Source organism: Dermacentor albipictus, chromosome 2 (assembly GCF_038994185.2).
Source record: "Dermacentor albipictus isolate Rhodes 1998 colony chromosome 2, USDA_Dalb.pri_finalv2, whole genome shotgun sequence".
Lineage (NCBI taxonomy): Eukaryota > Metazoa > Arthropoda > Arachnida > Ixodida > Ixodidae > Dermacentor > Dermacentor albipictus.
In genome coordinates, this window is record NC_091822.1 from 124,173,472 (window position 1) to 124,199,541 (window position 26,070).

Below are 26,070 nucleotides of genomic sequence, written 5' to 3' on the forward strand. Positions count from 1 at the left end.
TTTCTTAAGCGGTCATGTTGGACTGAGACAGTCGTGTTAGACTCAAGCAGTCGTGTTAGACTGACGTACTTTCTCTCGCAGTTATGCTAGACTGATGAACTGCATGTAAATACTGTAAATAAACCCATATTCCTCGTTCTCGATGAGAAGCAGTCCTTCCCTTCATCAAAGTCCTCAGCGTGGATAAGTTGGACGACGGCATGGGCCAGCTACCTTCGAATTCATGCGGGACTCCAATCTTGACAACGGATCACGACGATGGGATTGAGCCCCCAATCCTGACAGCGCCTACAATATCGATGGCGAGCTCGTGCGACAACTTCTCAAGGCGGCGTCGCCACTGTTATTTCGTTTCTTTCTTTCTTGCTTACGAAGCCTCCTTTCACGTTAAGAATGACTTTTATTTTTCTGTGATAGCAAGGGTAATGCTCCGCTGCAGCTGAACTTATTAGTGAACCCCATGTGGTCAAAATTAATCCGAAGCCTTTCACTATGGCGTATACCTAATAACCCGCTGATCGGTTTAGGGACGGTGAACCCCATAGCCTAATTTCTTAGCTTCACTTTTCCAGCGCGTTGGGGTTCGGGGAGAAGAGTGTCACGTAGCGATAGAGCTACAAGGCTGAGCAGGGGAGCGCCAACGAATGGCGCGGCGCGTGCGAGTGAAAATGGTCGACAAGCAGCTAGATAGAAGCATCCAGTCACAGATGGACGGTGATAAACCAGCCGCGGTAATCCGGCAAGAACGACCCTTCACCGATGCAGGTGTCAGTCATCGCGAAGTAATAGACGAAGTAGGTGCAATATATATATATATATATATATATATATATATATATATATATATATATATATATATATATATATATATATATTTTTTGTGATCTGTCGGGTGGTATGACTGGTCCCTGTGATATAACGGGTGGTGCGGCGTCGGGACAAGATGTAAGGGAAATTAAATGAATCGTTATAAATGTACAACCCCAGGTGAACATTCTTTTTTTCTGTTGCAAATTTAACACATTTGCAACCTTATTAAACGGACACTAAACAGAATCGCCAAATCAGTGTGTATAAATAATGTATCCTTCGAAAGCTCTTGTTCCGTTTATTTCACGGTAAGAGCTCTTTAACATAGAAAACACAAATGAAGGTCACTACTTATTTCCTGGATTTCGTGCCAAAATTACAGCGCTGGCATGTCATGTGATGCGACGTCGTGGATTTCAAAACATGTTAGCGTACTTCGGTCGTTGTGGCTCAAGGTGTTGGAAACTTGTTAACTTCAGACTTTGGCTATGTTAGAATACAATGTAGTCCAACTTTACTGATAAAAGAAAAATAGCTAGGTCCATGCCACCCATCTTTTATTTTTGCGTTTTTTCTCGCCTATACGACGCCTGCCCTCACAGTAAAGGTGGCTTTTTTTTCTGTTGTAGAAGGGCAATGTACTAATACCGCTCAAATTATTATTATATTTATAAGTATCGTTTTGCACGCCTCACAGAAAGCTGGAGCTGAAAGAAAACGACGCGTAGTGTTCCCCCGCAGCGCACCTTGTGCTGCAGAGCAGCCGAACCACAAGGAGCTAGTAAGTATTCGTCTAATGCCGAAGTTAAGCGTTATCCGTACCATAATTACCGCGATACTGATGTGCGAATACTGGTGCGTACACGTGTGGCTTCGAAGAGCTACGTGTACCCATGGTGCTCCTATTTAGGCAACATTATGTGCCTGTACAAAATCGCAGCTATCGTTTGAGATCGTTAAGCGAATTGTCCAGGATGCCGAAGAGACGAACACGAACGCGCAAGAGACATATGCATGGTCGCGACACTTACGGCATACCGACTCGTTAATGTTATGGTGTAAAGCCTGACATGTAGAATTGCACGTTGACACCGTGCATTGTGTCATTCTTCGAGAGAGTGCGACCGCGTCTGTACACGTAGGAAAGAGACGGTGCAACAGGTTTTAAGCCCGATTTATTGTCCAGCGCCGCACATCGAGAAATAACTAAAATAGTCTTCGTTGACAGTTCATGCCTTGCGAGCCCACCCGCCAAGCCGATATAAAAAGTTTGCTTACAGCGGGTTTTCGTGGCTAACCGCTTTGTATTTTCTTTTTTTTCTCTCCAATGCCGTTAAGTGGTGAAGGTATAGTGTGGTGCTAGAGGCCCTATTGTTTGGCGTTTTGTCGCCTTTCGTCTGCAGCTTCACGAAAGTCATCAATTGTGAACCTGTATTCATGTATACTAAACCTGCAATCACGCATTGTCAGTCCCGTATTGCTAACAAAAAAAATAATAAAACATGTCGTGATGCGTTCATTATCTGTAGCAGTGCCTTTGTTACAACAGTGCGAGCGGTGATTCGCCTATCATCGATCCGCCGAGTAAAGTTATCACTCCATTGTGCAAATTCGAGAACAGTATTTTTGTCCACTTATCTCCATCGACGCCTATATGTATTACCTTTAAGTCCCAAGATTTAGATGTCTTATTTTCTTGCACGCAGCCGATATGGGACACGCCTTGCGATGCAGTCCTTCCCATCCCCCACACCACTCGCACATTGGAATCACCGCGCTTATCTGAATCCCTTTCACCTAGCTGCGCAGACTGCCCAGCGTTTTAACAGATCGCACGCTGTGCGACGGGGTATAGAGGCCCGAGCGAGTCCTTGAAACGGTGCAAGGTGAACGCGTTCTGCAGCGAGGGGTAGCCGCTGCCGGTCCTAACGACGGCGCCCGCAGTACCGGTCGGTTTAGGAACTTGCACCAGGAAGGCATCCTCCAGCATGTGGAAGTCGTAGTCCTCGAGGCACATCGCGTATCCCTGCAGAGGGAGACATGTTTGCACTGGGAAGCGTATTTGGTGAAGCGTCAGGAGCTTGATGCGCATGGGCGAGCTGGTGTAACATACTTGAAGAAAAACAGCGCTACGAAGACCCAGACTAAAAGAAGAGCGTGCACGACGGACAGGCGCTAACTTCCAACTAACTTTTGTTCCACCTAAGTTATTTCCAACTAAATGAAACTTAGTTGGAAGTTAGCGCCTGTCCGTCGTACATGTTCTCCTTTTAGTCCGCGTATTCGTAGCCCTGTTTTTCTTCAAGTTGGTGAAGCGTATTTGTAGATCGAATGGATCAACCTGAAGTGCTTGCTTAAGAAAACGAAAAAAAAAGAAGCGTATGATTTACGAAACTGAGCAGATTTGAAAATTATGAAACGATTTAATATACGATCAGCAATATTGTGAAAAATACAAATAATACTTCCAAGAAATATAGTAGTCTCCTTACGTCCCAAAGGTATCCGCAAATTGCCATGCAGACGTTGCTATGGCTACGGCCCAATAGAGAAGCCCCAAAGGTGAGGATAATCTGAGAATTTGCAGGATTGCTTTATTGTACGCACAAAAGTTCTCAATATGTTTTTTTTCTCTGGCTTGAAAATCAAACAAGTCAACAAAAAACGAAAATTCGCGGTCTCGTCAGAAGAATACAGCAGCGATAGCGATAGCAAAGTACTACACAACTACGCGAAGTAAGTTTCGTACTTTTATAGGCCGTCTATAAATTTCAGTAAACATTCGCCTACTAATTCGATTGTCAAGCATCGTGTCACGTGCGCAGCGGCATACACGAACAGGTAACACTCGATGACCGCGAACACTCGATGACCGCGAGCACTCGCTGTCTCAGCGCTGGCGGGCGAACAGAGGCGCGCGAACGCTTCTGCTGCCAGTCCCTACAAGCCATCTCCGAAACTTAAGATTACGCGACCATCAGCACAAGGCGCACGCGGAGATAGCGCACGTGTAGCCACCAGCCACCTCGGCTCTGTCTTCGCGCCCGCCAGAGATAGGGAGCGAGCTGCGCAAAGCGAGGCTATAGAATTGGAGACGCACTCTCACCTGTCCCCCTTAGCACGCGCGCGATCTCGGTACCACGTGTGCTCAGCTCCCTGTCGCGCATAGTGGAGTCTATTAGGCCACATCCTCCCTCTTACTCTATCATCTTTCACTTCCCACTCCCTCTTCCCTGACGACGCTTCGCCGTGCTTTCTCACGGGTTGCAGAATCAAGCGTTCTTCCTTTCTTTAGATCACTATCATCATTCCTCCACTACTTGCTCACCCCTCCTGCCTGCCTTACGGCACCCGCATCACCGATGGGTTCAGTTACTCGGACGAGGAAGGGGTCCTCCGGCATGTGGAAGAAGTCGTAGTTCTCGAGGCACGTTGCCTATCCCTGCAGCGGGAGATATCCTAATTATGCCGTAAAACTGCAGTAAAAAAATATGGGTAGAAACTTCCCATCTGGGGAGTCGTCATATAGTGCATAGCACTTGACGTAATAGTTCTGCGAAAACCCGTAGGGTGGAGAGAAGTAATTAGCTCAGGTAGGTAGAGTGACTGCCCCGGAAAGGCGGTGGTCCCGGGTTCGAGTCCCGCACCAGGACGAATTTTTCTTCAACTGCGAGGCTTTTCTTTCGAGGAACCCGAATGAGTTTCCTTTGTAGCAATTGCTACGAACTGGTGGGTGTCTGATTTTCCTTTTATTAAGTGCATAGCATTCTTCGCAATCATTGCTTCATCATCAGCCTATTTTATGTCCACTGCAGGACGAAGGCCTCTCCCTGCGATCTCCAAGAAACCCTGTCCTGCGCCAACCGATTCCAACTAGCGCCTGCGAATTTCTTAATTTCATCACCCCACCTAGCTCTCTTTCGTCCTCGACTGCGCTTCCCTTCTCTTGGCACCAATTTTGTAACCCTGATGGTCCACCGGTTATCTAACCTACGCATTACATGACCTGCTCAGCTCAATTTCTTTCTCTTAATGTCCATTAGAATATCGGCTATCCCTGTTTGCTCTCTGATCCACACCGCGGTCTTCCTGTCTCTTAACGTTACGCCTAACATTCTTCGTTCTATCGCTCTTTGCGCGGTCCTTAACTTGTTTTCGTGCTTCTTTGTCAGTCTCCAAGTTTCTGCCCCTTATGCCAGCACCGGTAGAATGCATGGATTGTACACCTTTCTTTTTAATGATAATGGTAAGCTTCCAGTCAGGATCTGACAATGGCTGCCGAATGGGCTCCAACTCATTTTTATTCTTCTGTAAATTTTCTTCTCATGATCAGGGTTCCCTTTGAGTAATTGACCTGAGTAAACGTACTCCTTCACAGGCTCTAGAGGCTGACTGGTGATTCTGAACTCTTGTTCCCTTGCCCAGCTATTGATCATTATCTTTGTCTTCTGCTTATTAATCTTCAACCACACTCTCATAATTTCTCTGTTCAGGTCCTCAATCATTTGTTGTAACTCGTCCCCAGTGTTGCTAAACAGAACAATGTTATCTGCAAATCTAACGTTGCGGAGATATTCGCCGTTGATCCTTACTCCTAAGCCTTCCCAGTTTAATAGCTTGAATACTTCCAAGCATGCGGTGAATAGCATTTGAAAGATTGTGTCTGCTTGTCTGACCCTTTTCTTTATAGGTATCGTCCTACTTCTGGAGAATTAAGGCAGCTGTGGAATCTCTGTAGATACTCTCCAAGATATTTACGTGAACGTCCTGTACTCCTTGCTTATGTAATGCCTCAATGACTGCTGGTATCTCGACTGAATCAAATGCCTTTTCGTAATCTATGAAAGCCATATACAGAGGCTGATTGTACTTTGCGTATTTCTCGATTACCAGATTGATGACATAGATGTGATCCATTGTAGAGTATCCCTTCCTGAAACCTGCCTGTTCCCTTGATTGACTAAAGCCCAGTGTTGCTCTTATTCTATTGGAGATAATCTTGGTGAATATTTTATATATATATATATTATTTTATATTATATTACTATATGAAATCATTACTTATGAAGCCTATACTCTATCCTTGAAACCAAGACTGTCGTACTTTAAGAGATAAGCAACTCCAAAGAATATCTCGCACAATATATGACGATCTCCCCAGTAAGCTCGTTTTACTGTCAACTTCGTGTTTCATAAATGAAAGAAATATTGTAGTGTTTTTCTACGCGCAAGCGTAACTGGTCAGCTCGTGAAATCGGCGGTGTCTGTTTGAAGCCACGAAGCAAGCGAACGACGAAGGCGCCTGGAGGTGAAGAGATTTGTGCGCCGGTTGAAGTACGAAGGAACGCGTTGAGCGCGCAGTAATGCAACGTCAGCTAGAGGAATGTGTAGGTAACCTTGAGCGAAGTGGGGATGGAGAAACGAGGCAAAGCATCACGGAGGAGGAGGGTCGGTGGAGGCGCGCTGGGTTGACCTCCTCTTGCTAGAGGTTTTAGTGCGATATCTCTATTACTCCAGGTACTGACCCAGGAAACGCCTGGTTCCGTAAATCTGACCTTTAAGCTCAGCCAAGGTCAAATTGGAACTTAGCCTGCTGCTACCGGCGGCTCCTGCATACGCCGCGTGGGCGCCCATATCTTGAAAGCGATTTATATGTACAAAGTGCGCTGAGTGCTGGTAGCTTCGTGTGCGCTGTGCTTTAGACGCTTAATTCGCGTTGAAGCGAGACGCGGCATGAAGCTCAATTCGCTCGCTACTGCTGCCGCGCCGAGCAGCATGTGTGTGTTGTATTGAGGTGCAATTGTACATACGGTAGTTGCTGACGGCGCCGAGCAGCGTATATAGCACATGTTTTTTCCCAAAGCAAGTAAAACCGTGCGGTCGCTCGACAAACTTGGTTTAACTGCGTTCAACCACGGCATTTTTTAGAGCGCAGCTCTTTGGCGTCCGTTCCTGGGTTTCGCGTCGTCGTCGGCGTTGTCGTCGGCCTCGTAACCAGCTCCGCCCCCCTTTCATCCCCCCAGCGCTAGCAGCGACCGACTGATACCGCTGGATGCCGCTGACGCCGCTAGAGAGTCAAGATAACGTGACTGCATAGAACACCGTCGCCGCCATGCAGAAAGAGGAGGAAAGGGTCCCCCCCCCCCCTGTTCTTGTGTGGCGGATAGGGTGCTCTTCAGTTGCCGACGCGCCGGTTATTTCACGTAGGCCCCGGCACGTCGACGAATACGTGACCACCTTCCCACGGCTAGACCTGGTTCTTAGCGCTGCGGAAGCGAGGGTATCATATTGTTTGTGTCGGCATCGGCGGCGTTGTCCCTGAAACCAACTCCGCAGCTGGGGTTGACTCACTATCGGCGTCAGCGGCATCAGTCAGTCGCTGCTATCTCTTCCCTCCTCCCTTTATCGTGTTGTCCGCTTGCTGCGCGCGCTTCTGCCGCCATCGTTTGCCGCTGGGTGTACACGCCGCCCCCCTCCCCCCTCTTCCTGCGAGTCTCCGGTTGTCAAAGCGCCGGCTCGAACTTAATTCCTTTCTTCGCTCCTCCTCCAATGCAACCCCTGTGCGGTGGCAATCAGAGAGCCAGATCGGTGGCGGCGGATCTGTATATGTGCACCGCCCGAGCCGAAATTGCCGCTGCCGTTCGCCCTGTGCGGTGGCAATCAGAGAGCCAGATCGGTGGCGGCGGATCTGTATATGTGCACCGCCCGAGCCGAAATTGCCGCTGCCGTTCGCCACTGCGAAATTATCTGCCAGTTCTTTCTGAGCCATGAGCGAGAGACCGATGGAAGTCCTCCATCTGCTGCTGCTGCTGCTGCTGCTGCTAAACGAGCTGCCAGAGCAGAGGCCCAGCGCCGTCGCCGTCAGAATCCAGAGGTGCGTGCCGCCGAAGCAGAAGCTTACCGTCGCCGCCGTCGAGATGATCCAGGAGTACGCGTCGCCGAAGCAGAGGCTAAGCGCCGCCGCCGAGAAGACCCTGCCGTTCGCGCCGCCGAAGCGGAGGCTCATCGCCGCCGTCGAGAGCAACCAGCAGTAAGCGAGGCTGAAGCAGAAGCTCATCGCCGCCGCCGAGAAGACCCTGCAGTTCGCGCCGCCGAAGCGGAGGCTCATCGCCGCCGTCGAGAGCAACCAGCAGTAAGCGAGGCTGAAGCAGAAGCTCATCGCCGTCGCAGAGAAGACTACCGTTCGCGCGGCCGAGGCCGAGGCCAAACGCAAACAAAGGCTCGCAAACAGCTGCGCTCAAATTTCGCATTAGGAAGTAACGTAATCGTCGGTAATTTTTTTTTTTTGCGATGCATACGTACTGGGTTTGTCTCGTGATAACAGCGTCCTCGCGCGCCGTTCGCTGTGTGTGCGAGTGAAAGCGTACGACGGTGAGCCGACGATGGCGGCTCAATCGCTTGCGCAAGGGGAGGAAGCGCGCTGTGTGCCCTGGCGCGCATGGTAGGGGAGAAGGGGAGGGAGAGGAGCATTGTACTTCTGCCGCGTGCGGTTGCGCGGGATTTATCTTGAAAGCGACCTGCTTTGGAGGCCCAGTCTAGGTGGGCCGACGGCTCGTAGCTTTGCGTACGCTGTATTCTCACCGCTCAGTTTGCATTGAAGCCATAGAGAGCACGAAGATCACTTCGCTCGCTGCTGCTGCCGCGATTCCTCACGCCAGCGTTTTTGACGACGAGTGTCCTCGGTCATCTAGTGTGAAGTATTCATGCATGCTTGCCTGTGCACGCTGTCACCATACTAGGTAATTTAGATAGTAAGCGAATGTTTACACAATGTGGCATTCTACTCTGGTGGCTTCTGCGCATTGCGGGGCCGCGCGAGTCCTGTCTTTAATACGATCTGCGATTCGGGCAGTGTAGGCGTCTAGGCGCACAGAGTGCCGATAGCGTCGGGTGCGCTATAGCACTCATACGCCCGCGTGTCATTCGTGTTCACGAAGTGAAACGTCACTGTAATTTTTTTCTCGTATTATTTGCCCGCCGACGCGCTCTTCTGCGTTCCAACGCGGCTTTTTCAGAAGTTTCTCCCTGTTGTTGCTTGGATTTCCGCGCGTTCCTTCCAGCGCAAGCTCTTGCCTGAATTCTAAATGCGCCTCGGTAAGGACAAATCAAAACGCGCTAAGCGCCTAAACACACTCGCTTGCCCGCAAGAAATTCGTAAGGGTGTTATATGCCGTGTTCTAATCTCAAGGTCGCGTAGCACAAAGCCATGGCTCCTCTCTGCTTGCGCTCTTCATCACGCCAGCGTTCTGATACCGAGTGGTCGCGATCATCGAATTAAGTCTGCTTATGTTTATCGGCGCACTCGACACCATTATATTTAATTTAATGGGTAAGAACATGTTTACTGCAATTTATGCGGCCGATAAAACTACGAACGTTACTTCGTGTAGTTGTCGAATACTTTGCTATCGCTTTCAATGCTTCCCCTTTCGGGTAAGCCTCCGACCTTTTGATTATCTGATGCACGCACTTCTATGACAAAGACGAGTCACATACGTCACAAAGGAAAGCGCTTCTCAGGGTAGCCTGCCTCACCTGTGACACTCTCTCGTGGCCCCCTTCCCACGTCAGGTTTTCGCCGTACGTAGGGTCGTCCCTGGTGCCCAGGAACACGGGCTCCCACAACAAGACGCCTCTGTCGCGCTTGACTGTCGTCTGGACTCTCAGGCGCTTCCCTTCTACGCTGGCCGGACCGGCTTTCCACGGCTCGGAAGAGGCATTCATCGCGGCCGAGTAGAAGGGACTCCACAACAGCGCGCCCCCGTGCGACGAGTCGTTGAGCGGCACCACCGTGCCGGACCTGAGCGCATCCCGCAGCTCGCGCATGCTCCGAGGCGGTCGCTGTTGCACCTGAGGGTCACCGGCCCGTGCCGCCATCGCGAATACGGGTAGCACGTACACTTCTTGGCCGTCGCTTCGGAGGGAGTGCAGGCGTCGCTCTTCCGCCACGAGATCTGCGCACGCGCCAGGGAAGTGATTGGGAATATTTTTACAAGAGTGGCGAAGACCCAAATTGACGAGAAAAATTTTTTTTTCAATTACTGATGTCCTAGAACTTAAGGGGTCTAAACGGAAACGAGGGACAATTATTTTAATGTACGCAAGATTAGTGAGAAAGGATTTGGAGGATTGTCCTCCGTCCATATATTCACGCGTCCACCTGTTCCTACGCAGAGTCCTCAATTTGTTAGTTCATTCCACGACCGGCTATAAAAGCCGGTCGTGGTTCATTCAGTCCCATTAAGTCTATACTCACTCAGGAAACGTGGCACTATACCCGTGCTCGGGTAGAGCCGCACGTTCTGCACGAGGACGTAATGTGTTGGAGCCAGTCTTCGGGCCACGTTGCGCAGAACGTTGATTGGGTACGGTATCCTTTGCCGCCGCCGAAAACTGGAGACGTCTTCCTGCGCGGGCACAGAGGAGCACGGGCGATTTCCGCTGGAGTTCTTGTAGTACGACGAGTGCGAGGTTTCTGGCGTAAGTGACGCAGGAGTGTGCTCTGCGTCGTGCATATAGACGTTCCATTTAGTCTTAGAAGTCGAGAGACGAAGAACTCAACTCGCAGCTAAGGCACTTCTCGCTGATTCTTTATACTAGAATAGCTTCCTACGAAAAGTTTTACAGGGGAGTCTGGCGCTATAGTGTCTGCGAAAGCTGTGAGCATGCCGGATCAGCCAGCATAGGAAAGATGGGCATAATACTCATGGATTTGCCTGAGCTTCGTCCTTCCGGCGTAAAGTAGATTTGAGACTCTGCACTTGATCATTTGCTACAAAATATTGGATTACGAATGCAACAGCTGTCGCAGCGCCGATATGTGCCGGAGATCTTCAAGCTGCGTAAGCGTAAGCGTAAGCGCTGTAATTCTTCGTCGCCGATCCGTGTTGGTTTCAAGGGTAGGGTATAGGCTTCATAAGTTATGATTTCGAAGAATGCTACGCACGATATGACAATTCCCCAATGGGGACTTTCTGCCCTATTTTTTTTTTCACTGTGGTTTTACAGTATAAAAATTTCGGCAGAAACACAAGACTGCTTACGTGTGGGAACGCGAAAGCATTAAAACTCGTTTGGTGAAATGTTCTTTTCCCGAACTTTCCTTGTCCGCGTAATATCTCGCCTGCGTTCTAACCTCACCTCGGTAAGGCCAAATCAAAAGGCGCCACGCGTCCCAACACGCTCGCTTGCCCGCGAGGAGTTCATAACTCGAAGGACCACACAGCGGCGTTCAGTTGGACAATAATACCTCTTATAGCCGAAGCTGTATACCTCTACCGTCCAAGGAAATTTTCGTGTCGTTGTAAGAAAAAATTATCCGACGATTACGATACTCCCTAATGCGAAATTTGAGCGCAGCTCTATACGTGTTTCCATTTCGCGATATTTTGAAGCAAAGAATTTGAGAGAGACATGTAGCAGAGTCGGTAATGGTCGAAAATCTGATCTGCGGATCAAGCGAGCCGGCGTTTCAGTGTTCCAGTGTGATCGCTGGTGCCGCATGGCTTCCAGAAAGTACTATACAATTCGCATAGCGCATACAATCAGATTAAGAAACAATCTCACACAATAACAACCAAAACAAGCGCGAACGGGACCGACCCAACAGAACCAAACAGGCGCGAGCGAGAGCTGTGGCGCGAGCAGACGATAGTACGAAACGAGCGGATCGGCTGAGACCAGACACGAGTGCGCATCGAGCCGTAAGGAGGGTCCGCATGACACCAGCATCGCGCGCGCACGTCACTGAAGGGGCCGCTCTCATTGGTCTCCGCCATTCGCGGCTCGCGTCCTTCGTCTCCCACTCCAGCGAAGGGGGGCGGAGCTGGTTACGAGGCCGACGACAACGCCGACGACAACGCCGACGTGAAACCCAGGAACGGACGCCAAAGAGCTGCGCTCTAAAAAACTCCCCATACGTGGGCCGATCCGCGGCGGAGGTGCAGCGATCCGCGGCGGAGAAAGTGCAATGCCGGGCCGACCCGCGGCGGAAGTGCAGTTCGCCATTAAGGGGTCCACATACACAGCTTCGCTGGTCATCCTTCTTCACAGAGTGGAAGGGCAATAAGCTATTTTAAGCACTCATTTTATACACTCATCACGCGGCACCACTTCCTCCCCATTGGCTGCGCCGTCAAGAGCCGAATGACGCATTCACTAGGCCGCACCCTTATTCAGCCAGGTGACTGCGACGCGACGTGTGCAATGACGCACGCACTTGCCACACCTTTAGTCAGCCAGAATAGAAAAGTACGGCTACCTACTCTGTGCGTTGCGCCATGACTTTGCCGTCGAAGTGTGCAACGTCTTAACTGCCGTACCAAGCCAGACAGCGTAAATAAGACACGCTGAAGGAGGCCATCCTTGAGCGCAAGGCGATTTCCGAACGGAAGCGGCTGCAAGAGCTGCTATCGTCAACTGAGCTTGGTGATCACCATCCATCGCAAATCCCCGGGCAGATGGAAGCAATTTCTCGGCACTGGGGTCTCATGCTTCGACGACAGCCTACTAAAGGAACTGTTCTTCCAGTGCCTACTACCCAATTGGTTCAGATGGTGTCGGCATCAGCATCCGAGCTGAACCTTGTCCGCGCTGGCCGCCCTCGCCCACACGGTAGGCGAAATAGCGCCGTCGCAGCTATCTGTAGCTGCTGCACTGACTATCAATGGACACAGAAACTTGCTGCCTCACCCTGTTTAGAAGACTATACGACTGCTTTCAACTTCAGAAAGATGAAGCATAAAAAAAAGAAAAATAACACAAGAACCTCTGAAGCCATGAGCACGAAGATCAGACAAATCCATGTGCTAAACGTCGTTACGAGAGCTTATTTCTCGCTTCTGCCCCGCCGAAAATGCGCCTAGAGAGAAATGTGCGGACTTTTTACTGCTGAGTCTTGCGTCTATGGGGTCCTTAATTTTGCACAAAAAAATATGCACAAGAGAAGTCCCCTTATGGGGACCTTATGGGGACCTCTCTTGTGCATCAAAAGGGGCAATTGCTTAAATAATGAGCTCGGCGGGCGCATTGCTTCGTCAGCTGCTTAGAGCATGGCGAAGTGGCGGTTTCTTTTAAGTGGTTGGACGAAACATAAGGTTTGCCGCTTCACGGTATGTCTCCGGCGATCAACCAGAGGCATGGTCATCGGCGACGGGGGGAGTACGTGCCAGATGGGCACGCTGTGCGTATGCGCCGGCGTAGCCATGAAAAATAACTACGGTACAACTCGCAATTGAATATTTACCATTAAACGAATTCGCACTAACAACGTGTCATTATTCATTGGTCTGCGGCCGCTAAAACGGCATCTACCTAGTTTCCTTCTGGCCATACATCCCTATCTCGAAAGAAGGCATATATCTTTACGACACCTCGATCGTAGACGAGATGCCACGTCACGGATCTCCTCACGCACGCATTGCGACCGCAGCGGCGCAGGAAGTCGATCCAGGCGAGGGCCCGGTCCGAGTCGGTGCCGGGCGCGAACACGGCCACGGACAGCGGTCCCTGCCAGCGGTCGCACAGCTCCGCGACGTGCCGCAGGAACCCGTAAGTCGCGTGCGTGACCAGCGTGACGTTCGCGGCGTAAGCCGGTGGGCACTCGTCGCTCGCGACGAAGTTTTCGTGCACGACGAAGTCGACGCCGCTCTCGGCTGCGTAGCTGCAGCGCATTTTCCGCCGGCGTTCCCAGCAGGCGTCGCGCCGGTCGCGCTCCTCGACGCAATGGGGCCGCGTCGCAGCGGGTGTGTGGTCGTCCGCCAGGGCTTTGGACGGGGAATCGACGAGCGGCCGGCGGATTCGTTGGACTTGCGGTTCCGCTGGGTTTGTAGGCGGCAGGTGGTGCGGTTCGCGGTAGGGGTCGCCCAATCGAGCCAGCCTCCGCAGTACTGCCGCGCGCCGGTTGTAGTGTTGGACGGCGTTGATCGCGGCCAGGCCGGTGACGAACAGCAGCGCGACGGCTACGCGCCGTCTTTTGAGTCTCTTCAGCGAGACCGAGAGCGCGAACGTAAAGAACATTGCCGCGAGCTCTGCGAGCACGCTGGCTGCTCTTTGCGACGATGATGATGCTCCTCGGCTACAGCACGTGCGATGAGCAAATTTAGTGACTCTTCGAGCCAGCGCGCTTGGCATCGCTTAGTGTCGCTTTGGCGGCGTGGTGCTAGACGGCAAGACGAAGTGCCATTCGGTATTGACGACAAAAACGACCTATGAACCCATAGGGATAGATGCGATTCTCTGCATTCTGAGTTTTAGAAACGGTTACACTTTTATTACGAAAATATGCTTATGTACAATAACATCCGCCATCAAAAATATACACCCTGTAATCCCATAACATGCCTGTCAATACAAGCACGGCACACATCCAAGATCCACAGGGTTCAAATGGCGGTATTCGTCGAAAATGAACGTATCAAGCTTTTTTTTTTTATCCGCACTGATGTCGCGAAGGCGCTCACAATATTTTAAATTACGAAAAAGCGGTCTTATATTTAGTGCTGAAAGTCGAAGTCGAATGATTATAAGCATTTATTTGTTTATTCCTGACGCATTGCTATCGATGCTATTCGCACTTCAACGCAACGAAGCCAGTTCCTCGAACACACTTACTGGCAAGTACACTTCACAGCAAGTGTTACTAAACATTTCCGTCTGACAGCCTGCGAGTGGCGCTAACTGCCAAATGCACTCGCTCGCAGTGTCACTAAATTTGCCCTTCTTACTGTGGTATTAGAACGGGCGACAGGAATCGCTTGCTTGCTCCTGCACATTATGGCACTTATCCACTACCAGAGACGTATCAGGATATTTTAACGCCGTAGGCGTATAGTCAAATTAATGCTTCCTTCTACTCTCTAGAACCATAGCATATAGCCAGCATATTGCGAAGGTCAAATGTCGCCTTTTAGAACATTATTACATTTTGTCGGAAAAACATTAGCACACAGTCTTCTGGGTACCATTTGGTTATTCCGTGAACAATAGGCCATATAAATGATCGTGTGACTAAATATGAAAAGAGAATCCAGTTTGCGCATAACATAAGTTCTTTATAGGTCTTGAAACAACGAAACAATATGCACATATAATACGCGTGTTCGGCAGAAGTAATAATATCGAGAAACGTGCCGGACAGGCGAATGGGGGAGGAGGGGGGAGGGTATAAAACACTATCAATGAGAAACATCAACATCATAGGTCAAACGCTGCAAACTCGTGCGTTCTGTCAAAGACCACGTACCACGACGTGTTCGCGCTCACGCACGGGTCGTCGCAGTGGCGCAGGAAGGCGACCTTGTCCAGCGCCACCGCGTAGTCGGAGCCCGGCGCGTACACGGCCACCGAGACGGGCCCTTGCCATCGGGAGCACAGCAACGGAACGTGCTGCAGGAACTCGCGAGTCGCCTGCGTCGTGAGGGTGACGCTCTCGTCAAACGGCACCGAAAGGTCGGAGAGTACGAAGTCCTTTTGCGCTATGTACTTGGGCGGCATGTTTTTGCTTGGCGTGGTGATGATCTTGCTGCCGTGGACAGTGTAAGTGCTGATCCGATCGAGATTCGCTGCATTCGGTGCGCGGCTGGCGGCTTGCTTCGACTGTCGGAGCTTCCTGATCTGGAGCCGAGGCTTGGTGACTCTTTGCGCATTCTTGATGGGCTTCGGTGGAATCGTGGCACAAATGTCCGACATATTTCGTCGCGATTGACTGGCGACAACAAGCGCACTGGGTTTCACGTCCGTTCGAGGTGTCTGGAAATAGGCCACATTAAACAGGACGAACAGACAGCTTGCGATGAGGAAGGCACAATATGCGACGCGGAGCTTGGTTTTGCCGCAGGTTGACATCGCTGAACCCATTCGAAGAGCTGTGGCAACAGGTTCTCGAGGGAAACAAGCCGACCAACCTTACCCAGTTACAGAACACAGTTTATACAAAGCCTTTTAATTCAGGTGATGCCCGCGCTGCGTCAGAGGGCTCTCGTTCAAAGAAACGTAGATGCTTATCGCTAAATACCTATACTCTAATTATGCCGTGCTCATCGCTGAATATTGGATGTTTTTATTATGTAGCTAGGGCGCAAGATGCTCGTTGTGTCTCCCAGTTGGCAAACGTCGAGCCCTGCGACAAAAATGAAGGAAAACTATTCGCACCATACGTATCGCACCCACAGGAAGGACTGACAATAAGCAGCTAAATAATTCAAAATGAGAGCAGCTGTTTAAACTCAAATGTCATGGTGCATTAATGGATTCGCGTGATTATTTAAGATTGGTCCTCTGGCGGCCTCATTTAACCACCAGGCGCTCTCGTCCACCGATTACATTTCTCCTACTACGTGTTGTCCTGTCAGGAAGGAAGGACGAGCTCGAAGGCTTTCCGAAAATTTTACTAAATATGTGCGTCGTTTATTAGTTCCGATACACATGTTCACATCACAAGGAGGAAAGTATTCTTCCTAGACATTATATTGCTAATCGTTTTTAAATAATTAAAATAACTGAAAATGATTTTTTCTTCTATAGGCTGTGCAGGAGAGTCTTTGGATAGAAAACGGCCTCTCTCAGGCATAGGTAGCATAATTTTTTTCGAGTGATTCAATGAAACTTGACCCGCCGTGGTTGCTCAGTGGCTATGGTGTTAGGCTGCTCAGCACGAGGTCGCGGGATCGAATCCCGGCCACGGCGGCCCCATTTCGATGGGGGCGAAATGCGAAAACACCCATGTACTTAGATTTAGGTGCACGTTAAAGAACCCCAGGTGGTCAATATTTCCGGAGTCCTCCACTACGGCGTGCCTCATAATCAGAAAGTGGTTTTGACACGTAAAACCTCATAATTTAATTTAATTTTCAATGAAACTCATGCCGACAAATAAACGCAGATTTAACACGCCACTTGGTTTTAATAGATCAGGAAATGTTTCACGGTGGAGCAAACCGTATGCGGCTAACTCTTGAAATCGAGACTACAAGGGAAACAGGATCGGCCAAGTCACTGCCAAGTGGGCGAAGAAGGCGCCAAAATAAAGACGAGATCGTCGACCACACTGTGCGGCGATCAGGTCACCCACTCAGTCAGGACCGCGGGCCGCATTCTAGCGCGATACACACGCACTGGAGATGTCTCAATGCCCTCACCTCATATGATGACGCTCGCCAACATCTTCCTGTCCATGCCTTACAGCTGCGAGAGGAGAGCTGGGCAACACCGCTCGAAAACCTGCGTCAGACTCTGTGGCTGCTCCTGATGTGCTACGTCTGCCACATTCAAGGAACGATGGCACCCACTGCCATTTCGCCACCAGGGAGCGCCAGGTCCACGAAGGAAGACGGCTCGGACCATATTCGTCTTATGATAATGATGATGCTCATCTGCTGTGGCACTAGCCCATGCACAAAGGGTAATTTACTAAGAATCATGCAGTGGGCGGAAGCACACAAAGGAAAAATAGATGTTCTTATGTTCAAGATTTTTTTAAAAGAGGGAATCGGCGACATGACAGAACATGAGCCATGATGGAACCGCATAAGGAGAAATAGATATTCTTGTGATGGGATAACTTTATTTGAAATCCGGCGATTGGGAGCCCCGGGCCTGGGGCCACCTAGATGGCCACTGGGAGCTGCTGTTCCCGTGCGGCTTCCTTGGCTCGCTGGACGGCCCAAAGTTGGTCTTGGAGTTCTCAGCTCAGCAGCAGTCCCGACCACCCCGCCCGTAGATTTTCCGTGGAGACTACCATATTGTCTTGGTATATTTCACATCCCAACAACATGTGTTGAAGGGTGGCTCTAACAGACTTGCATAGCTTGCACATATCGCTCTTGTATATATCGGGGTAGAAAGTTTTTAGTTGCACGGGACTCGTATATGTTTCTGTTTGTAATCGCCTCCAAGTAACGGACTCAGCTTTGTTCAGTTTAGCGTGAGGCGGTGGTAATGCCTCCGATTTTGATAGAATTGGGTAATATCGCTAAATCTTGTTAATCTATCTTTTTCTCTACAGATTTCCTCCTCCGCGTTCTCTTGACCGATGGAAGTCACTCTTTGCTCAGCTCGGGGAGTAAGACCTCGAGCTTCGCGGTGTGCTACCTCGTTGATGTTGATTGCGGGTATGCCTGGAGTCGTATGCGCTGGGAACCAGAGCAATTGCCTGCCGTTCTTCTCTGCGTTGGAGAATTTTGCTTCATTGACTCTTATGATGTGCCATGCCTCAGGAGGGATCCTACCTTTTGCATAATTTCTAATGGCCGCTTGAGAATCGGTAATGATGTACTGAGTATTCGTGGAGACCAATGCTAGTGCAATGGCTACCTCCTCTGCTGTCTAGGAATGTTTGGTATTAACTGATACGCTTGTAAGGGGGTTTTGGGTGTGATCTACGATTACTGCTACGTAGCTATTTCTGTGTGGGTATTCAGCCGCGTCTACGAAGGTTGCTCTGTCACCTGATCCAAAGCTTCGGATCATTTTCTCTGCTCTACTCTTGCGTCTGCCGTCGTTGTAACCTGGATGCATGTTCTTGGGTATATTTGGTACTAGGAGTTTGTCACGAATTTCTCACGTTATCGTCCTCTTTTCCCCGTATACATTGTGGTAATTAATCCCTAGTACGCTCAGTATAAGCCGTTCCGTTTTGGTTTTGGTTAGTCGTTCTGCCTGAGGTGTTTGTTGTGGTTCTATGAGTTCGTCCAGTGTGTTGTGGAGTCCTAACTTTAGCAAGAGATCCGTGCTCGTACTGATGGGAATCCCTAGTGCTAGTTTGTATGCCTTTCTTTATCGGGTTGTTAATTTTAGTCTTTTCAGCTGCAAACCAATTGTGGAAGGCTGCTATGTATGTGATCTGACTGATTACGAATGATTGTATCAGCCGTATGATACTTTCTTCCTTCATACCCTGGTGCTCATTAGTAATTCGTTTGATTATTCTCATGGTGTTAGTTACGTTCGTGTCTAACTACATTATGGTTTCCCCATTTGTGCCTTTGTTCTCGATTACTAGACCCAGCACCTTGAGCTGGTTGACGATTGAGATATTCCGCCCGTTCTTGGTGTGTAGCTTGATTTCCTCATGAGCCTTGTTTCTGTCGTATCCTCTGGTAAGCCTGCCCCTAAGTGTGGGGCCATACAAGAGAAGTTCAGATTTCGTTGCAGAGTATGTGAGGCCTGTTCATATGACGTGTTCCTTTACTGAGTTTATTACAGTCTGAAGTCGTTGTTCTATTGATCCGTCGCTGCCATCACAAGTCCAGATAGTAATTTAGTCCGGCGTAGATTGTGCTGTTCAGGGACTTTATGTGATTTAGTTTTTCGGGGAGTACCATCAAGACGAGATTAAACAGCATCGTCGAAATGACAGCGCCTTGTGGCATGCCACCCCCCTATGTCGATTTCGGGCAACGTGAGCCCTCCGACGGAGATGACTGCTTTCCTATCTGATAGGAAGCTCTTGATATAGTTACACGTCCGTTGACCTAGTCCTATTAATTCGATGTTTTCCAATATGGTTGCGTGGTTGGCATTACCGAAAGCCTTTTTAAGATCAAGGCCCCAGATGGCCCTTGTAGAGCGCGTTTTATAATCGATTTATAATAATCGTTCTATAATGTTGATTATCTTATGCTTAAGTTGGAGCATCGCATCTTTTGTCGAAAGGTTTTTGCGAAATCCTATCATTGTATCTGGGTATATGTTGTTATCCTCTAAGAAGTTATCTACTCTGTTGAAAAAACATGTTCTATTAATTTTCTGACGCATGATGTTAGGGAGATTGGTCTGAGGTTGTCGATCTCAAGCTTCTTATCAGGTTTTGGAATGAGCGTTATCGTCGCTTTCTTCTATTGAGCTTACCATCCATCCATCCATCCATCCATCCATCCATCCATCCATCCATCCATCCATCCATCCATCCATCCATCCATCCATCCATCCATCCATCCATCCATCCATCCATCCATCCATCCATCCATCCATCCATCCATCTAACAATCCATCCATCCATCCATCCATCCATCCATCCATCCATCCATCCATCCATCCATCCATCCATCCATCCATCCATCCATCCATCCATCCATCCATCCATCCATCCATCCATCCATCCATCCATCCATCTAACAATCCATCCATCCATCCATCCATCCATCCATCCATCCATCCATCCATCCATCCATCCATCCATCCATCCATCCATCCATCCATCCATCCATCCATCCGTCCATCCATCCATCCATCCATCCTCTTTAACCGTTGTTCCCAGTGAACCAAGTTATGTACTAGCTGTGGACGTCTGATCTAATAAATAACCTGGGACACTGGGTATGTGCCACATAGTATGTTGCCATAGCAGACGACTTACCCTCCAAAGTTACATAGCATAAACATAGTAATTAACATCGCCACCAATAGGTAATTTCTCATCACAAATTATAGAGGCACCATCACTTTAATTCTAATCGCATTAACGCAGATAATCATCAGCAAAGGAGGCTTTCTGCCGTATTTTTTTGACATTGTACAAGAATAAGGTACAAACGCAGCTCAAATTATTTTTCTTTTCAGTTCCTTTGACGGCCGAAGCGTTTGTAGGAAAGGTCGACCGGAAAGGAAGCCTTGCGTAGTGTTGCTTCGCATAACACCTTGTGCTGCAGGGCTGCCGAACTGCAAGGAGCAAGTGAGAATTCGCCTACTGCGCAATGCAAGCTTTATCCAATATCATAATTACCGCGACCAATTAGGCGGAAATTCTGGAGCACAGTGTTTATTTGCTGAGCTAAGTGTACACCTATTTACACTCCTATTTACGCAATATTCTGTGTCTGTAAAATCGCAGCTATTGCTTGAAACCGTTAAGTAAATTCTGTGTGCCATATACAAGAGACAAACACGGACGTGCACATGTGCGTGATCACGGAAGATATGCTAGACCAACACATAAATATTATAGCGCGAAGCCTGTCATGTAGAATTGTGCATTGTCAGCGTGCACCGTGTTATTGTACAAATATTGCGACCGCGTCTGTACCCCTAAGGCCGAGTTGGCACGACAAGCATTAAGCCCGATCTATTATCCATGGACACACATGGAAAATACCTGAGAAAAGACTCAGGACCATAGTTTACAAACATTGCCTTTGTTGACAGTTCACGCCTTGATTTCCCACCTGCCAAGTCGATACAGAAAGTGTGCTTACAGCTGGTTTTTGTTGCTAACCTTTTTGTGCTATCGTTATTTCTTTTTCTCCAATGGGCAGTGCCAGGAGTGTATACCCCCTTTGTGCGGAGCAGTTCACTCGAGAGGAGAGAGATGGCGCCAGCGGCGCCGCGCTGCGCGTTGCCTCAGGTGAAAGCGTGCAAAGGCGCTCGAATGTGAAACCACTACCGCTTCTACCCTTCTACTGTGGGATCAGCTGTCGGAAACGCAACTGGGTTATCAGTGACGCGCTGTGCTCCATCCATGCTGCAAAACTTGGAGTGGTAGAGGTACGACGTGTGCTCTAGTTGGCGGCAAGAACAGTGACTGGCATATAGAACAATGGTATTAATCTGTGTGGCCACGTTCATGGAGCATGGCTACACAAGGGCTACCCGTGTTGCAGGAAAAAAAAACTTGGTTAAAAAGCACCTTGGAGTTATTTATAACGGAAATCTTAACTGGCAGCCGTATATTGAATATATTGTGACAAAATGAGCTCGTACAATGGGCATTTTGCGCAAGTTGAGCAATTGAAGAACAGGTATGCGAAAATTTCTTTTGGTGGTATATAAAATGCACGTTCGTCCGGTTTTAGATTTAGCTGTGTTTTATTATTCTCAGGCGTTCCATCATACAAGCTTCGGCCGCTAGTTTTATTCGCTGTCCAAACATTTCTGACAGAATCCAAACGAACGCCCTGCTAAATTCCATCTTTCTATTTTTGTACATTTATATTCACTATTACTCATTCGATATGACTTTCCTGGTTTTATTTTGACAGATAACTCTACGCTATTCAATGCTAATTCCACAGATATTCGGATATTTATGCTCCTTATCAATTTGGAATAATGCACCCATTTCTTGGCCAATCCCCCATCGTGGGTAGGAGCCACACACGTGATAGGCAGCAGCAACTACAATCTGCAGATCTCACGCGCTGCGAGAATTCATTGGTGCTTGTTGGTGACCAAGGAGGATATATAAAAATTTTTATATATCCTCCTTGTTGGTGACAAACACCACGGGATGGCACGATGACGATGGCGTGACCGCAACGTCATGCCGATGCTATAAGGATGCCGATGGTATATGACGACGAAATATTAACAAATTTGGAGCAACTGCGGCACGACGACGCTACATTGGCAACGGCATGACGACGGAAAAATGGCTGTGCGACGACGACGGAATGACGATCATGGGATGACGACCACGTGACGACAACGCGATGCCGATGCTAGAACGATGCCGACGGTATGACGACAAAAACATGACGGCGAAGGTGCGACGATGATGACGGAGCTGGAATGCCGATGACGGGGCATGCCGGCAATGGGATGACGATCGATGCTGCAGTGACTACACTGGTATGTCCACGATGGTATGGCGATACTGGAGTGGCGACGACTGTATGACGTCGACGGCATGGCGACGAAGGCACGACTCACTGGGTTGTCACTGTGACAAAATTTCGACGCCGGCTCCACGGCGGCTCTGTGACGCCGGACTGGTGACGAAGGAATGACGTTGAATGTATGACAATGACGGATCGAAGAAGTCGGCATGAAGGCAATGACATGACAACGCACTGACAGCGTCAGAGTGGACACAACGAAAGTATGACAATGACATGACAACGAATGGATGATCACGATGGCGCGAAATCGATGTAATGACGACGACCGGCGTGATAACGACGGTGTGTTGCCGTTGAAGCTCACGTCCGCTCTTAAGTGCATCACCTGCGGGTCGTCTTAGTATTCACATTATCCGGTCTTTGTTTGCACAATGTCGGTACTGGCCTACTGTGCAAAACGGACTCCAGCAGCCAGCAGGGATGACAAACGAACGACGACAACGACGACGACGACTGCATTACTTCCCAGTATGCAAATACTTCTCAGCACGCTCCAACCTTGCGGGCTAGACCCACGGATCATCCTTCTTCCAGCTGTCTTCTTTGCCCATTTGGTGCCCCGGAGGCATTACCAAAGTATACTAAATGACGGCACGTTGTTTACACTTAGTACTCGCAGGAATTCTCACGTCCGTTCACCACAATACCTTGGGTAGGTTTCACCGCACAACACTACCGTGTTGCGGTGAAGCCACTATAAAATGCAGACACGATCTTTGTCGGAGTGCAGAGACCAACGAGGAGCGCAAGGAAACAAACATTTCGCTTATATAACACATTTAGATTGGCTAACTTGTGAAGTAGGTAATGGGGTACAACCAGTGCGCCTGGCAGGGGTTCTACAATACTGCATAGTTGCTATATATGGCTCTTTTAGGCTCCCAAAGAAACTATGTAAAGTAACCCTGCGGCCGGCGTGATGTCAGCGACACCGCTCCGGCATCGCTGCCGTCACCCCTATAGTTACGTGACCTTCGAGATACGTGACCTTAGGCTGCTGAGCACGAGGTCGCGGGATCGAATCCCGGCCACGGCGGCCGCATTTCGATGGGGGCGAAATGCGAAAACACCCGTGTACTTAGATTTAGGTGCACGTTAAAGAACCCCAGGTGGTCGAAATTTCCGGAGTCCTACACTACGGCGTGCCTCATAATCAGAAAGTGGTTTTGGCACGTAAAACCCCATAATTTAATTTTTTTTTTCAAAGTAGAGCTTTCAATATATTTCCCGCAATTTCAACAGTATCTTATTCGATTCTCTTTTCTTCTTTCTTTTCTTCTTTTCTTTTCAGTGCGGATTTGTCAGTTTGCTTTTCATCTATACGTCGACAAGTCTGTGGTACAATTTCCCTTGCTAAAATCTTTTGAATGTGACAATGTGTGCATCTGTGTGTGTCTGGTTATGTGGCACTCTTGTATAACCATTGCGCAGGGACTGTATTATTTGCACCGAGCATCACGCAAGCGTGGCATGTTTATTGCTTTTACTATGCTGAGCAATTGTGACCTCACAATTCGGATATCGCTGCAGTATCAGAATTGACTTTGTAGCGTAAATACAAAAAAAAAGGAACATTCTGCCGACTAGTTCGAACGATACTTGCGGACAGTTTTATCTGGCAATCAAGGGAAAGCTAAAAAATTTGCAAAGCATGCTCAAGGAAAGGCACTTCCGAAAGAAAAAACCACTACCATTCATACTAATTACAGTGATACATGCAATTAATTCTTGGAGGCTAAGTTAGCAACTCTACTAGCCGTGAGCAAATAGTAATTTTACAGCGCAAGCCGTTATGGGCTCATTATAATAGCCGTTTCGCTTGGCGATGGTGGCCGTAGTAGCTATCACCCTGAATAAAAAAAACACACACACAGTTTACGCCGGCTAGCCTTCAGAATGTACGTCAGCTACTCTACCACGGAGCTACGCAGTTTCTTTTATTTATTACCAGTTACGAGGATCATAGAACAGAAATACATAAAATTAGTCAAATGCTAAAAACGCTTAGCGGCATGCATCAGAATAATTCCCTATAAAAGCGTCCTACTGCGCGAGAAGACACGCGATGTGACAGGCGCGCCGTGTAGCGTTATTTTGCATTGTAGTTGCATGTTATTACACCAGGTATAACGCCATCTAGCAGATGCACAGGTAGCAGTACAAGCCAGTTAAAGAATGTTTGAGTAAAAAAAAAGTTTAAGGAGATATACACAAGAATGCTAAATATATATATATATATATATATATATATATATATATATATATATATATATATATATATTCTGTAGCTGATTAAACCAAGCAGTCCAGGTGACCGCCGCGTTTCAAAGGGGATGACAATAAATCGTGATCACCGCCATCATTAGCATCGTATCGTTCCGCTTGCCTTGCGATGTGACATGCGCGCCGCGTAGCGTCTATACGTACGCCCTTTGAATTGCAGTTGCATATTATTACGCCAGCTGGCACGCCATGTAGCAGTTGCATAGGTAACGGTAGACGGTAGATATAGAAGTCTTGAGGAAGAAAAAAGGTATGGAGACGTCTAAACATTCATGTAATGGATGAAAAACATGTATGGCATACCTGATTAATTCAAACAGACTGTTGCACCATCCCGTTTCAAATGGAATGCAGATATCATCATCACCATCATCGTCATCATAATCATCATCATCGTCGTCGTCGTCGTATCGTGCCAAGTGGCGCGCGATTTGACATGCGCGCCGCGTAGCGTTGATACGTACAAACTTTGCATTGTAGTTTTGTTATATTCCACCAGGTGTCCCGACATGTTGCAGTTGCATATAGCGCTTGCATGCTGCATGTAAGCAGGCTAAGTGACTATTTGTTACCACCTCGTTTCGAAGGGGATGCTCAAGTAAACCATGATTATCATCATCATCACAAACAGCAACGTACCGCGCCACGGGTCAAGGCATGTGACATGTGCGCCACATAGTCGGGATACCTGTGTATGGACTTTTCTGTACACGTTATGGCGCCTCCTCCTCGCAAGGTATTCGAACCGCTGCTGAAGAAGCGAATCGTAAACCAGGCAGCATCGGGCTCTCCTGCGCGCAGCCGCAAGAAAGCTGCGGTTGCCGGGAAGCGTGCGTGACAAGCAGTCAGGGATCTTTGAAATCTATCGCGTTCCACTTTTAAAGGCAAAGCTCATATAAGCGTCCTCCAAATTTTTTTTTTGCATTTGTGCTGTTGTCGTTTACTGTTCGCTCGCGAGTTTCTTTGCATAGTTACCCGAAGCTTTAACATGTTGTCCCTGGTAAGCGTGACCATTACTTAGCATGGCGAATGAATTTGACAAAAAAGAATGCGGTTTTCATTTGTTTACCTGCGTATGATTTTACGATGGCGTCTACCTGATATGATAATTCCCGAAATAGCACTTACAAATAAATAGTCCCCAATATATCATCAATCAATATCATCGTCATGTCGTCATTGTCACTCCGTTGTTGCACGTCATCGTCGTCATACGTTTGCCGTCAAACCGTCGTCGAGATGCCTTTTTGTTTCTTCCATCATCGTTATTCCAGCGTTGTCGTATCAACTTAGTCGCCCCATTGCCATCATTGCAGCATCACCTCATTGCGGTCACGCCGTCGTAGTCGTTCTATCATCGTCATTT

The 26,070-nt window shown here is 48.6% G+C and overlaps 1 protein-coding gene across 1 annotated transcript; it reads right to left on the reverse strand.

Moving 5' to 3' along the window:
• Positions 1–1,966: 1,966 nt before the first annotated feature.
• Positions 1,967–17,085, reverse strand: LOC135910705 (uncharacterized). Its single transcript, XM_065442741.1, has 6 exons — positions 16,947–17,085; positions 15,005–15,928; positions 13,182–13,885; positions 10,067–10,312; positions 9,346–9,764; positions 1,967–2,836 (listed from the first exon to the last, which is right to left on the reverse strand). Exons 2-6 carry the CDS (start codon positions 15,664–15,666, stop codon positions 2,633–2,635), a joined length of 2,235 nt encoding a protein of 744 aa, XP_065298813.1. The 5' UTR covers positions 15,667–15,928; positions 16,947–17,085; the 3' UTR covers positions 1,967–2,632.
• Between the last annotated feature and the right edge of the window lie 8,985 nt (positions 17,086–26,070).